A 15,178-nucleotide genomic window follows, 5' to 3' on the forward strand; every position below is an offset into this window, starting at 1 on the left:
CATGCCTAATATCACTATTTGATTTTTAATGTTTTTTAATTGACAGCAGATATAATAAATTATAGTATCAAGCACAAGATATTTCCTGTGTTGTATGGTTTCATTTGTTATATCAAGGAGCTATATAAGGAGATACAATCATTTATAAATTGATAAAGAATAACACAGGTATTTGGAGGGATTATTTATTTACTTAAAAAAATAAGACATTTTGTTATGTATATAAAAACAGATAAACATACAAAACATACTATTTTGTAACAACTTCTTTGACATATGCAATTCTGCAATAGATAAAATTTATATACAGTTTATCATATTAAATAAGGCTTCATCATGTCCTGCTTCCATGGTTTATCAATTCTCTGTGTACCTCAAGGGTAAAGGAAGGAGGGTGAACGTCTGTATTGCAGATCTTCTGAGTGGCCAGCGAATGTCAGGTCAGTGAGTGCTGCAGGCAGTATGGATCAGGGCCATACTGGGCTGACAAACTCGAGGCCCCAGCCAAGGGGGTCAACATGCAAATAGTAACCCCAAGTTGAAAGGCACATAGATGATCAATTGTCCCACATTTTTCCTGCTGCCCATAAATGTGAATGTGCACGCCTACAAAACAGAAACATTTTTTCTTTTGGGCGAGTGGGCGATCGTGGCTCAAGAGTTGGGAGTTCGCCTTGTAATCGGAAGGTTACCGGTTCAGCCCCGGCTTGGACAGTCTCGGTCGTTGTGTCCTTGGGCAAGACACTTCACCCGTTGCCTACTGGTGGTAGTCAGAGGGCCTGGTGGCGCCAGTGTCCGGCAGCCTTGCCTCTGTCAGTGCGCCCCAGGGTGGCTTTGGCTACAATGTAGCTTGCCATCACCAGTGTGTGAATGGGTGGATGACTGGATGTGTAAAGTGCTTTGGGGTCCTTAGGGACTAGTAAAGCGCTAGACAAATACAGACCATTTACTTTTTTTTCCTCTTGTTCGGCCGGCTGGGTGAGGGTGAGGGATTAAACGGTGCCTGCTCTTGTAAATGACACATGTAGAAAATTAACATGTCATATTCATTAAATGCAAAGATTAAAAAACGTTTTCATATCTAATTAAATTCAATATTAACAACAGAGGAGGCAGCTGTATTTCAAAAGAGATATGATGTCATAACTTAGCATTAAAACAATCAGGATCACGGCCCCCAAGGTTCACTGGATTGATGGTATAACTGAACACAGCATGAATTTTAAACCAAGGGGTGCACATGTCAGTATAGGAAAATGTGTTATTTTTTTCATACAGCACAATGAAAATGTTAACATTTTTATTACATTAAGGGGCACTGGCCCTCATTCATCCAGCACATGTGCTGCAGATAAAATTCAGTTTTTCTGTCTCGGGCAAACCTACCCACTGCTGCCCCCCAGTGGCCTCCATGGCACCACTAACAGCACTGCCATAATCCCTTTGAGGTCCTTCTCCTGGTAACCAGTTCTGGTAACAGCTAGACGTTGACCTAATCCAGAACCAAAAATTAAATTGAACAGTGTAGCGTAGACCTAGCCACACATACGATGATGTAGCATTCTTTGCCTTTTGAGCAACCTGGTCCTGTATGTTTTTGGTCTTAATGTCAACAAGATCAAAATAATGTTTCCTGCAGTAACTCAGAGCTTCAGTCCATGTCATGTTTTCTTGAATTAATATCATGTTTCCTTCTGGAAGAAAACGTGAAGAGAATTACTTAATTGCATAATTTGTAATGCAAAACAAAATCAAAGATGTGATATTTTAAACATACCTTGGTGCAAATTTTGACTGATTACACTGGCCGTTACGGTTGACGAATGTGTGGTGTTCTGGGCTGAAGTCCCTATGTATGCTGTAGTGTTCAGGGTCGAAGTCCCTATGTATGCTGTAGTGTTCAGGGTTGAAGTCCCTATGTATGCTGTAGTGTTCTGGACTGAAGTCCCTATGTATGCTGTAGTGTTCTGGACTGAAGTCCCTATGTGTACAGTACTGTTCGGGAGTGAAGTCCCCATGTATGCTGTAGTGTTCTGTACTGAAGTCCCTATGTGTACAGTACTGTTCTGGAGTGAAGTCCCTATGTATGCTGTAGTGTTTGGGGTTGAAGTCTCTATGTATGCTGTAGTGTTCTGTACTGAAGTCTCTATGTATGCTGTAGTGTTCGTGGTTGAAGTCCCTATGTATGCTGTAGTGTTTGGGCTTGAAGTCCCTATGTATGCTGTAGTGTTTGGGGTTGAAGTCTCTATGTATGCTGTAGTGTTCTGTACTGAAGTCCCTATGTATGCTGTAGTGTTCTGTACTGAAGTCCCTATGTATGCTGTAGTGTTTGGGGTTGAAGTCTCTATGTATGCTGTAGTGTTTGGGCTTGAAGTCCCTATGTATGCTGTAGTGTTTGGGGTTGAAGTCCCTATGTATGCTGTAGTGTTTGGGGTTGAAGTCCCTATGTATGCTGTAGTGTTTGGGGTTGAAGTCCCTATATATGCTGTAGTGTTTGGGCTTGAAGTCTCTATGATTGCTGTAGTGTTTGGGGTTGAAGTCCCTATGTATGCTGTAGTGTTTGGGGTTGAAGTCTCTATGTATGCTGTAGTGTTTGGGGTTGAAGTCTCTATGTATGCTGTAGTGTTTGGGGTTGAAGTCTCTATGTATGCTGTAGTGTTCTGGAGTGAAGTCCCTATGTATGCTGTAGTGTTTGGGGTGGAAGTCCCTATGTATGCTGTAGTGTTCTGGAGTGAAGTCCTTATGTATGTTGTAGTGTTTGAGGTTGAAGTCTCTATGTATGCTGTAGTGTTCTGAAATGAAGTCCCTATGTATGCTGTAGTGTTTGGGGTGGAAGTCCCTATGTATGCTGTAGTGTTCTGGAGTGAAGTCCCTATGTATGCTGTAGTGTTTGGGGCTGAAGTCCCTATGTATGCTGTAGTGTTCTGGAGTGAAGTCCCTATGTATGCTGTAGTGTTCTGGAGTGAAGTCCCTATGTATGCTGTAGTGTTTGGGGTTGAAGTCCCTATGTATGCTGTAGTGTTCTGGAGTGAAGTCCCTATGTATGCTGTAGTGTTCTGGAGTGAAGTCTCTATGTATGCTGTAGTGTTTGGGGCTGAAGTCTCTATGTATGCTGTAGTGTTTGAGGTTGAAGTCTCTATGTATGCTGTAGTGATTGGGGTTGAAGTCCCTATGTATGCTGTAGTGTTCTGGCCTGAAGTCTCTATGTATGCTGTAGTGTTCTGGAGTGAAGTCCCTATGTATGCTGTAGTGTTTGGGGTTGAAGTCCCTATGTATGCTGTAGTGTTCTGGCCTGAAGTCCCTATGTATGCTGTAGTGTTCTGGACTGAAGTCCCTATGTATGCTGTAGTGTTTGGGGTTGAAGTCTCTATGTATGCTGTAGTGTTCTGTACTGAAGTCCCTATGTATGCTGTAGTATTCTGGACTGAAGTCCCTATGTGTTCAGTCGTGATTTGGACTGAAGTCCCCATGTATGCTGTAGTGTTCTGGACTGAAGTCCCTATGTGTTCAGTAGTGTTTTGAACCGAAGTCCCAATGTATGCTGTAGTGTTCTGGGCTGAAATCCCTACGTTTGCTGTAGTTTTTTGGACTGATGTCCCTATGTATGCTGTAGTGTTCTGGCCTGAAGTCCCTATGTATGCTGTAGTGCTATGGACTGATGTCCCTGTATGTGTTGTAGTGTTTGGGGTTGAAGTCCCTGTATGTGCTGTAGCGATCTGGGCTGAAATCCCCATGAATGCTGTAGTGTTCTGGGTTGAAATTCCTATGTAGGTTGTAGTGTTCTGGGCTGAAGTCTCTTTCTGTATTGTAGTGTTCTGGGGTGAAATCTCTATATGTGCTGTAGTGTTTGGGACTGAAATCCCTGTCTGTGTTGTTGGGATCTGGGCTGAAATTCCTCCTGGGGTTGTTAATATAGAGTCACCAGCTGTAGTTAAATTCACAGTAGTTGCAGGAGGTGGCTGTGTCAAAGATGACATTTCTGTAGTTGTACTTTGGAGATGAGTACTTGATGTAGGTGACATAAACTCTGTGGTATTTGGTGTTCTCACTCCACCTGCAGCTGTTCCTTCTGTTGTGGTAATGGTGCTTGACTGTTTGGTAGCAGCAGCTGCAATCAAATTAATTTGAAGTACATTTGTCTGAATTACAGGCCACTGTCTATTGTGAATGGCAGTGTTGAAAATTATTTCCTTGATGTAAAAGTGAGTAATGAGTGGACAGATATAGATTGTTGTGTCTTGTGTAATAGAAAACAAAAAGTTATAATATAACTTTGCTGACATAGTAAATACATACAATTTATAAATAAATAACACAAACTTACCCCCACGGCAAACAAAATTGAGTTGGTTACTGCAGTTTTGCTCATTCCACTTCCCATTATCTTGAAATACTGCAGCAACACAATCCTGATTTGGAAGATAGCTGGGCTGAGAAGCTCTCCAGAAACGAAAAGATGAGTTACTTCCATCCGACCATTTCCAGGGGTCTTTGAACAGCCCAATCCAGACAGTTTGTGATGCAGACACGTTGAGCACTGCCATATTCTCTGCTTCAGAGTGTATGCTAACTAGATCAGATGGCAAGCCCCTGCAATGACTCTGAGCATCCCACCACGATTTGGACTCATTAACAAAAATGAAATCCCCAGTATGTGTCCCTGTAATGTAATTAAATGTATTATTATTATTATTATTATTATTATTATTATTATTATTATTATTGATCTCTGAAATAAATTATTGTAATTTTACTTACCTTGACAAACAAACTTTCTTTGAACTCCACAGGCACTGACAAACCATCCACCAAATTGATCCATTGCTGCACATTCTTCTTGATTATTTGTTATTACTTCTCCTGATTTCCACTTAAGAAAATCTGTTACTTGACCAGGCAAAGACCAATGCCACATCCACACAGCTCCGATCTCCAGTCCTATCCAAGTGTTTTCAGTTATATTTGAAGCTAAAGAAACCAGATTATTCATATCTGCTAAGTTGTAAATTGTTGCTAAATCAGTGTACATATCTCTGCAATAACTCTTGGCTTGTGTGTAGTTCTCAGTGAGAGTAATAAGGTGAAAGTCTGAAGATCCCAGTGTGAAAAAGCAAAAAACTGTGGAAGTACAGAAAAAATATTTCTTTTTCATCATGTTATGTTTAATCAAACTTTATATAGCTAAATTTATATAAATTGTAAATACAAATGTATCATACTAACCTGACAAAAAAGTCAAATAAGCAGCAGAGGTCCTTTTCATCGTGGTTAGTCTATTGTTTTCAGTCATGATGACAAACTGCAAAGCAACAAGCCAAAAGATGTTACACATATAATACTGCTCACCATATTGCTCTGTTCTGATCAGCTGCTGCTCCTATAAGGTGCAAGCAGTTTCAGGCAGCACAGTGTTTGCAGGAGGAATGCCACCTGGCTTGTTAAGAGCCACCTTCTCACAAACTAACAAAGAGCAAAGCAGTTTTTCAAGTTTATTTTGATTGCCTGTATACTGTATGCCATATGAGTTTTCTTGTTTGTTGAGATGAATTTATATGAGAATATTCACCAGGTAGGCCTAGAATGCAGGTGTCAATGTCTAGTTGTTCTAACTGAAATAAAACAAATTTGTTTTGTTTGTAAAATGTCCTGCAAATGGTACAAAATAAACTGAACCTCAGCTTATGAGGGTTTAGGAGGCAGTGCAACTAATTCACAAGAACAAAAGTGCAAGTCATTCTCCAGCCCAGGAGAAAAAACGTTGGACAAAAATGGTCTTTAGAAGAACAGAACACTGTGTTCAATATTTTGAATAGTGGAAAATATTACTGCACAAATAAATCACTGGTGCAAGAACAAGTTGTGCAATACTGTATATACCCCTTCCTTCTGTCAAAGGGAAAACATTCCAACTCTTCTTGTAGGTGTGGCTGTTTAAAACAGCTTGCTCAGATTCTTAAATAATAGCATGCCATAATTGGGCTACTCAAAAACCACACACAGTTTCTGGCTGAATTTACTACTGTTTACTTACATTTTTGTTTACCACTCCCCCTATCATACCCAAAACAATCACTCGCTTGTATTTGTGCAGGTATGAAATGTTCAGTGTTTCTTGAATGCATCACGGATGGCTCGTTTATATACCCTTTGATGTTGTGTATTTTTGGAGCGTAGTGTGCTGAATTTGATAACAGTATATATTGAGAAGATAGATATTATTTAAACTCAAATACTGCACACAATTGTGACGCGATAACCGCCAACCAAATTAGCTGTGATTAAATACTAAATCAATCTGAACCTCTGCAGCAGGGGTGTCATATGACGGTGCTGTTATGGGTGGTCCCGTGGGACATTTTGGCTCAAGTCGATTGTGGCACTGAGCCATCATGGCCTGTAAACAACAACAGCTTCTGACCGAAGCAAACTGTGTCTGAGACTCGGCCTTTATCTAGATATAGTGAAGTGATTTTCAACAATGCTTCGAAGGTGTGTCTGGTATGTAATTCCAACCTTCCAACGACCATGAGGTAGTTGTGAACAGTCGCTTCCTTGGGGTATTACCCCTGAATCTAGCATCGAGCTAATGTTGGCTATATTAGCCGTAAATTAAGCTAACAAGCTAATCTTAGCAAATGCTTGTCGAGCGGATTCATTTGCGGACTGTCGATTATTATGCAACATTTTTAGATGCGAAACAAGGTCTGTTTGCTATATCCCAGTTTTACAAAAAACTACAGAAGGTAGTATCACTTAGACGTGTAAAAACCAAAGCTAATGTTTGCTAATGTTGTTGTATAGCATGGATCTTTGAAGCCTCAATAGAGTTGCAGCTAACGAGCTATCGATAAAGGCAAACTCCGACATTGTCTCTTTGTCGTAATTAGTATGCGTTGTAGTTTTTTACAGAATACGGACAATGAATTTGCTTTTTGTTCTAGTAAGGTCTAGTATGTACTTAATAGTGACTCGGCGGTAGCGCTACTGCGTACCTTTAGCAACATTTTGGCAAACATGAAACGCTAACGCACACTGATTAATGTAAGCAAATATTTGTACGTACAAACATTACCTGCCACGAGAATTCTTTCCCTTTTATTTGTCCAGTTTTTTGAGGAGGGGGTGATTTTTGAGTTCAACTTAGCTAAATAAACGGACCTTTTTATGTTCAGTGATTTATGGTTATAGATTTGTACGTGGCCAGCTAACTCACTTATGGAAAATTGGTTTCTCTGCCACTTAATGTAATCGCAGCTATAAGACTGCCACTACTTTATTTCTGAAATGGGAGAAATAATGATATAATCTTGGCAAACTCTCAACATTTGAGAACTGAAAGACACCAAATTTGTAATGATTAACAAAATACCCCCCCCCCCCCCCCTCGTTTTTTCCTTTTTCTTTTTCTTTTTTTTCTGTTTTTGAGAAGCTGCAACCAAATCATGTTTGGCAACTTTAGCTCAAAATAATAATCGTCAAAGTCAGTCTCTGTTATCTTTTAATCAAGATAGATCAGAAAGGTTTGCATAGCTTATTATATCCCTTTTTTTTTATCACTTTCAGATTGATATCCTTCGAACGGGACGTTTTTCTTTTCAGCGGGCAGCTTACAAGCCATGTCCTCACAGCAGCCTAACAGCTCAGCCTCCAACAGCCCCACCAGCATCTTAGGATCTCCGTTTTCAGTCATCAGTCCCTCACTTAACTCCCCAGTGGTGCCACACTCTCTGGGATTTGGACCCATCAGCAACAGTCAGGTAATTCATATGCATTAGGGTGTATGTATTGTACTGATGTCACAGTGCACTTAACTCTTATTTTTAAAACATGCATCCTCTGTAGCCTGAGAGCCATGATGCTTGTTTAAACTGGGCCGAATATACACAGCCACTTAAGGTACACTGCAGTGGAAAAAAACACTTTACTGACTATTTACATTACTCCACTTATAGAGGCAGGCATTTTTGGATAATGGCTCTTAACAGAAGGCGTTGTAAGCAAAAATTGTCACAGTTAGTGCTAATAACAAAAGGGCATTTGATTATGAAAATATTTCTGTATTTATGTGTAAAAATGAAAATAACTAAGAAATAGTGTCTGTCATAAGCTGTGTAGGATGCACCGCTGGATATTGCAGAGTAAAAGTTGTTAAATCCAGTAGCTGTGACTCTTAGTATTTCGCTGTTCACATGGATTATGCCATATTATGTGGAAAAATCAGAACAACATAAGATACCTTAATTAGTAGATATACATGAATAGGTGATGGTGAGAAACTCAAAGTTATAGTGTGAACTCAAAATTTGGAGGTTTTTAGTGTAGCACACGATCAATTTCACCTAGAAACAGCCATCAGGCTTTTGTCATCCATTTGGGGTATACGCGTTTTTTCCCCAGTGACCAGAGCTAAATATCCACACTAATTATCCCAGTTTAAATGCACTCACAAAAGTAATAATGAGTCTCGTATCAATTTGCCTTCTTGTGGATATAATTTAGATATCTGAAGATATTTTTGAAGGAATAAACAGTGTTTTTGTTTTGTTTTTGGGTTGTTGTTTTTTTTTGCCTAATTTTGACAGCCCTGGCTTCCAGTTATTCAAATTGATGGAAAATGCTGTCTGGCCATTACATACAAATAATGACATTGTTACATTGTTTCCCTTGTTTTATTTGGTTGCAATCGTATCCAGATTTCATCTTCAGCGCCTATATCAGGGATGCACTCAGTCAGCAGCTCAGAAGACATCAAGCCTCCGTTTGGCCTGAGGCCCATGCAGGCTCACAGCCCGGGAATAATGTTGTCTCAGAAACGACTGTGTGTCATCTGTGGGGACCGCTCTTCTGGTGAGTGAACTTAATCAGCATAAGGTAAAGGACAGAAGTGAAACACCAGCCGACGAATATTTCAACCCATGATAACATTTTCATGTAGTGGATCTTACTTATTACGAATGATAGCAAAAAGTTTCCCCCACTCATACATGCAGGTTGATGTTGTCTTCCTTCCAGTCTTCTCATTGGGCCGTAACGTTAGTTTTTTTCCCCCCATTATGTTACAGGCAAGCACTATGGAGTGTACAGCTGTGAGGGTTGCAAAGGTTTCTTTAAACGAACTGTGCGAAAAGACCTGAGCTACACCTGCAGGGATAACAAAGAGTGCCTGGTCGACAAACGCCAGCGCAATCGCTGCCAGTACTGCCGCTACCAGAAGTGCCTGGCCATGGGAATGAAGAGGGAAGGTATGCAAAGTATTAGAGTATTACCATAGAGAGCTTGTTTGGCAGTCAGACGGTTTAGCAACGCGTTTTGTTCTGACTTGTCTTACATGTAACTGTACCCACAGTGATAAGTCAAAATGTTGTATGTTAGCGATAAAAAAACTAGCTGTGAATTAAAATTTCATGAAGTTATTAATTATACAGAGTTAAGCCTAAATAAAACAGTTTAAGTAAATGTGGACTATTGATAACATACATTAGGACAGACAGGTTTGTTGGGGCTGGTGCAACTAACCTGTCTCCAATTCAAATCTTTCTCCATCTTTCACTAGCAATCAAACTTGTAAAGGACATAACAGAAGATGGAAAAGTTGAAGGATGGATGAGTATGACATTGAATTCTTGAGGATACTGTATTTTAATGTCACATGGAGAATTAGAAATTGTTAGAAATGCAAAGTTCATGACATTTGTGTGTGAATTTGACCTGGGAATGATGGAGAGTGATGACTGCTGTGGTGTACTGCCAAATGTAGTATGTGGTACTTGTCTAATAAACAGTAATCCAAGGAGTTCTAATTTTGGTTGCTGTTAAGGGCACAGATCGGATTCGTATAGCTGCAGTTTTCAGTGTCTGATTGCCTAGTGATAATGGCAGATTATCCCTCAGTGTCAGCATTTTAAGAAGAGTCCTGGCTTGTGTTGCTTATACCGCTTCAAAATTAATTAAGTTTTAAGTAATATAATACCAATACAACAATTCATAGTCAGTTTTGAAAATTCTGAAAAAAAGGGGCGGGAGGAAGAGCATGTGTGAAAACCTTCAAATTAACTTGCACGGCTGCTTGACTGCTTTAAATAGAGAAAAATTATTTTAAGTTGGTCCAAAACATTTTTTTTTGTTTTTGGGTTCAAAGGCTTGTATTTGTATGTTTATGCTTAGCTTCATTCTTGTGCTACATAAACCACTCTCTACTGAGCTTCCACTGGTGAACATCCACACAGATATTATATAGAGTCGACTTCTGATTTGACCCTAAGGTTCTGAGCAGAAAACCCTAATTTATTTATAGTTTGAACTTGAATGAACATCTGGTTGTACACATTAATACACAACAGTAGATAATTGTGTTTCATTTCCACTGTAAATTAGATCCAGTGAACTTGTCTTCATCTTTAAAACATGCTGTCTAACCAGATTCTTTACTCTGGATGGTATTACTTTGGCTTTGAACACTGTGAGCACTGTCAGCATGCACTAAAAACAAATATGTAGCACCGCGTTCTTTAATTTTTGCAATGTCACTAAAAGAAAATTAAGCATGTCTCAGACTGATGCTGAAAAACTAGTTCATGCATTTATTATATGTAGGCTGGGCCATTGTTATTCATTATCCTCATCTCACACTAAATACTCCCAGAAAGGCCTCTAGTAATTCCAAAACACAGCAGTGTGAGTGCTAACTGGGACTAAAAATATTTCTCTCATATTAGATTTCTTCATTGGCTCCTTGTTGAATCCAGAATTGAATTTAAAATCCTTCTCATATACAAAGTTTTGAATGATCATTTCCCATCATATACCGCCCCACCCTGGAGTTTCTGAAAGTAAAATGGGAGACAGAGCTTCAGCTATCAGGCCCCTCTACTGTAAAACCAGCTCTCAGTTTGTACTGGGGAGACAAATGCCTATTCTTTTAAGATTAGATTTAAAACTTTCCTTTTTGATCAAGTTTATAGCTGGGGCTAGAACCCTCTCTTAGTTATGCTGCAGTAGGCTTAGACTGCTGGGGAATTTGGGCCCTGAACCTTTTCACTTTGTGTGTTTATACATCACTGTTGCATTTAGAGGTTTCAACCAGCAGCAGTAATTATTAAACTGTGGCTCCCTCCCACAGTGTGGCTTCTTTGCTTTCTCCCTCTGCTCCCTTTTCTTTGTCCTCAACCCGAACTTTGGTGGCTCCGCTCACCCCCAACCAGTCGCAGCAGGTGACTGCCCCTCCATGAAGCTGGTTGTGCCAAAGGATTACTTCCTTTTAAAAAGGAGTTTTTCCTTCCCAGTGTCACCAAGGGCTTGCTCATAGGGCGTCGGCTGGTTCTTTGGGTTTCCTTTGTAATACTGTAGGGTCTTTACCCTACAGTATAAAGAGCCTTGATGCGACTGTTGTTTTGATTTAGTACTACATAAATAAGAAAGTAAAATTCAGTTGAATTTTGGGTCCTACCACTCAGTTAAAATTGATAACAATTCACTACATTAATAGTCATATACATCTATATTGCTCTTACTAAGTTTTGTCTGTATAGCAGACTTTCTCAGTGCATCAGAAAATGATTGCACATAGTCAGAACACTTTGCATATTAACTCTTACAAGCATCATTGATGGTCTGTTTGTGTGTTTTGTGTGATGCAGCGGTACAAGAGGAACGACAGAGGAACCGAGAGCGGGAAGGCGAGCTGGAATTCAGTGTTGGAGTGAATGACGAGATGCCTGTGGAGAAGATCTTGGAGGCAGAGACGGCTGTGGAGCAAAAGACTGAGCTTCACTCAGACGGAGGCTCTGCAGGAAACTCGGTGAGTGGTTGGAACGTAAATGCATTTACATGGCAGCACTATAAGCAGAGTGATAGCTATGTTTATTAAGATGAAAGCTTACTAAAATTACTGGAAACATTGATTGTCTTTTTTTTTTTTTTTGTTTGTTTCAGCCACATGATGCTGTTAGCAACATCTGTCAGACTGCAGACAAACAGCTGTTTGCCCTGGTGGAGTGGGCAAAGAGAATCCCTCATTTCTCTGAACTGCCCCTTGATGATCAGGTCATCCTTCTGCGTGCAGGTATGAACAAGCACACACAAGTGATCTGATCAGCTTTGATGTTACCAGTTTATCAAAGGCACCTTACAGTATTCTTCTGAAATGGCCAAAGATGTCCTTTTATGCTGGTTATTGTAATTCTTAACATACAGTTACATTGCTATCTAAGTTATTGTTGTTTGGAGCTGTTGAATTATATTTGTGTATTTGAATACTCTATAAATTGCATACCTTGCAAAAAATTGCAAAATCGCAATAAATTGCATACCCTATAAAACTAAGCAGTGCTAAGAATTAGTGTACGAGAATGTCTAGTAAAAACAAAGTGTAGAGGAAACTTTTAAAAGGCTATGAGTTAATGACCACATTTCTGCCCAATTTTGCTGAAATGTTTTAGAAAATATTTTTGAAGTAGTGACTGTTCTTAACTCCGGTTGTTATGTGTCTGGTGATTCCCCAGAAGGGTTTTTTTGCCCAGAAAGGAAAGTGGCAATAACAACTTTTTTTTTTTCCCATGCCACAGTGGTTCAGAACCCTGAGGACATAAATCTCACAGCAGCGGGGATGGTGTATACAGTTGCACTAAACTGTCTTTGTATTATTGCCTACAACTTAAGGGAGAAAGGACTCTGAGACACAGGAGTCTTTGTTTTAAATGTCATGATGAATTAAAATCTTATTGCTTTCTACATATCTGTGTGTAAATGGACTTAATTTCTCAGGGTGGAATGAGCTTCTGATCGCCTCGTTCTCCCATCGTTCCATTCCTTTGAAGGATGGAGTTCTTCTTGCCTCTGAGCTACAGCGCGATAATGCACACAGTGCGGGAGTTGGAGCCATTTTTGACAGGTACATTGATGGAAGTAAAGAATTGCCAGGATACAAACATATAAGCTGCACTTGACTGCAATGATTTGTGTTATAAAAATGTATTGTCTAATTTGACTTTTGTTTTTGATACAGAGAAAGTGTGCAGAGCGCAGAGGTCGGCGCCATATTCGATAGGTAAATTTCCTCTTGTTTAACATTCCGAGTGTCTTACACAGTGTAGGCTCAGTGGAGTTTTAGCCTTTAGCTGCTGTTTTTGTTTAATGCTTTGAAACCTTGCATTCTTTTTCAGAGTTCTCACTGAGCTCGTCAATAAGATGAGAGATATGCAAATGGATAAAATAGAGCTGGGCTGCCTTCGAGCCATTGTCCTGTTTAACCCAGGTACTTAACATGGAAGAAATTAGAAACATTTAACTATTTCTTCAAAAAATGTTTTGGGCTTTTTTAATTTTCTGCATTTTTCATGTAGATGCTAAAGGGCTCTCCAACACCGGTGAGGTGGAGCTCCTTAGAGAAAAGGTCTATGCATCATTGGAAGCTTACTGCAAACAGAAATATCCAGAGCAGCAGGGAAGGTAATGGTCCTCTGCTGTAACAGTCCTCTGCTGTAACAGTCTTGGTTGTAGTCCTGTCTCGTACATTTTGATTTTGTTAAGTGAGATGATATCCTCTCTGTTCCCTGCAGGTTTGCTAAGCTCCTCCTTCGACTGCCAGCACTGCGATCTATTGGCTTGAAGTGCTTGGAGCATCTTTTCTTCTTCAAGCTGATCGGTGACACGCCTATTGACACTTTCCTAATGGAAATGCTTGAAGCTCCCCATCAGTTGTCTTAGATAAGAAGCGTGTACTGTGGTTAGATAGCTGAAGCCTGGGCAGCGGGCGTGGGACTGGAGTGGCACTTTAAGTTCTTTGAAGATTTGTCGATTTGTCTCACTGCTGTCTGCGTTACACTTCTTTTAGTGCGGCACAGATTTGCGCTTTAGACCAAACCCAAGGCTTGGCATGATCTACAAGCTGGTGCTATATGTTTAATTAACTTCATGTGTAACTATGGGTAAACACAAGTATCTTTTGAAAATATAAACATTTACATATTTCCCTCACAGGATAAACTATAATTTGGATATACATTTTTGTATAAACTTTTTAGACACCTCAGATTTTAAGATTGTTGTTTCTCCAACTGATGGGATACATGAGAGGACAGCAACCAGATTCTTTTCTTAACGCGTTAACGACGCACCCTTTTTATAAATTTACACTCAACTCAGATCTAAAAGTGCATTATTGTACCAAACAACAGCTTTGAGTTTACTTGTATCCATTGCACATGATAAAATCCAGCAGTGACCCTGAGACAGAAGACAAGTGAGCAGTTGAAACCGTCAGGCCAGACTCGTACTGCTCATCAGGGTTAGCTTTATGTGTCTCATATACATATATATGCAGAGTGTTGTTTACTTTGCCATTTAAAAGAATAATTATGTCGAGGTTAATGATAAGACTTTTCTGCACATTTGCAACGTGCTGTTTCTAAACCATACATTTAACAAATGCCTGGCCTCTGAATGGTCAAGTGTTTGTCTTTTGGTGCTATTTCAGAGATGATTATTGGCGCAGATGCACACCAAACCACAAACCTATGAATATATGCAAAGCTAAAAATTCTTTTGTCAATCTTTGTTTAAAATGTAGCAATACAAAATGTTAAACTAGGTAAGCCTGTCAGTTTTTCAGGGGTTTTACAAAGAAAATTATGTCCTGTGGAAAGGGAAGACTCCATTTTGTAATTTATCTTCACAAATCTAAGGTACTGTGCAAAAGTAATTGTTCAGGGACAGTGTATATTGATAAATTTGAACTATGATCAGGAAATACAAATTCTATAATTCTTATTTACCCTTTTTTCTGTTTTCAGCTAGTATAAAGCAGAACGTGTCTTGGGTTGCACTGGATTTGCTGAGACAGTTTCGGCTTCTTTTTTTTTTCTTTTTTGAATGCTTAGTTGTTTTTCCTACCTATCCTCTTTTTAGGTAGCTGTCTTCATCATCGTGATGTCTCTGCATTTTATTGCAAGCAAACAATAATCGCATTTAGCTCCATACCACCTGTGAACAGACATGAATTTTAAGTCCAGATGAGTTGGCCGTATGTAAACACCAGCTGTAATGGTAAACGTGTCACTGACATCTGTATGCTCTTGAACATAAAAGTGACTTGAAACATGGGTTGTGTGGACTAAAAATAAACAGGCTTAAGTTTTTCTTTCGCATGCTTTGTCTGGTCTAAACGTGACTTATTTATTTT

The 15,178-nt window shown here is 39.5% G+C and overlaps 1 protein-coding gene across 3 annotated transcripts; it reads left to right on the forward strand.

Annotated features, from left to right (window-relative positions):
* Window positions 1-6,362: 6,362 nt before the first annotated feature.
* LOC134636071 (retinoic acid receptor RXR-beta-A-like) lies at window positions 6,363-15,148 on the forward strand. 3 transcript variants are annotated; one of them, XM_063485851.1, is made up of 12 exons: window positions 6,363-6,498; window positions 7,564-7,757; window positions 8,694-8,847; window positions 9,063-9,242; window positions 9,554-9,607; window positions 11,637-11,797; window positions 11,932-12,061; window positions 12,763-12,889; window positions 13,004-13,045; window positions 13,161-13,252; window positions 13,341-13,446; window positions 13,557-15,148. In XM_063485851.1, the coding sequence occupies exons 2-12, from the start codon at window positions 7,617-7,619 to the stop codon at window positions 13,702-13,704; spliced, it is 1,335 nt and encodes a 444-aa protein (XP_063341921.1). In that variant the 5' UTR covers window positions 6,363-6,498; window positions 7,564-7,616; the 3' UTR covers window positions 13,705-15,148. The 3 variants fall into 3 exon arrangements, with proteins under 3 accessions (XP_063341921.1, XP_063341922.1, XP_063341923.1); XM_063485852.1 differs by having other exon boundaries at window positions 6,363-6,489; XM_063485853.1 differs by lacking the exon at window positions 9,554-9,607.
* Window positions 15,149-15,178: the final 30 nt, after the last annotated feature.

Source organism: Pelmatolapia mariae, linkage group LG10_11 (assembly GCF_036321145.2).
Source record: "Pelmatolapia mariae isolate MD_Pm_ZW linkage group LG10_11, Pm_UMD_F_2, whole genome shotgun sequence".
Classification (NCBI taxonomy): Eukaryota; Metazoa; Chordata; class Actinopteri; order Cichliformes; family Cichlidae; genus Pelmatolapia; species Pelmatolapia mariae.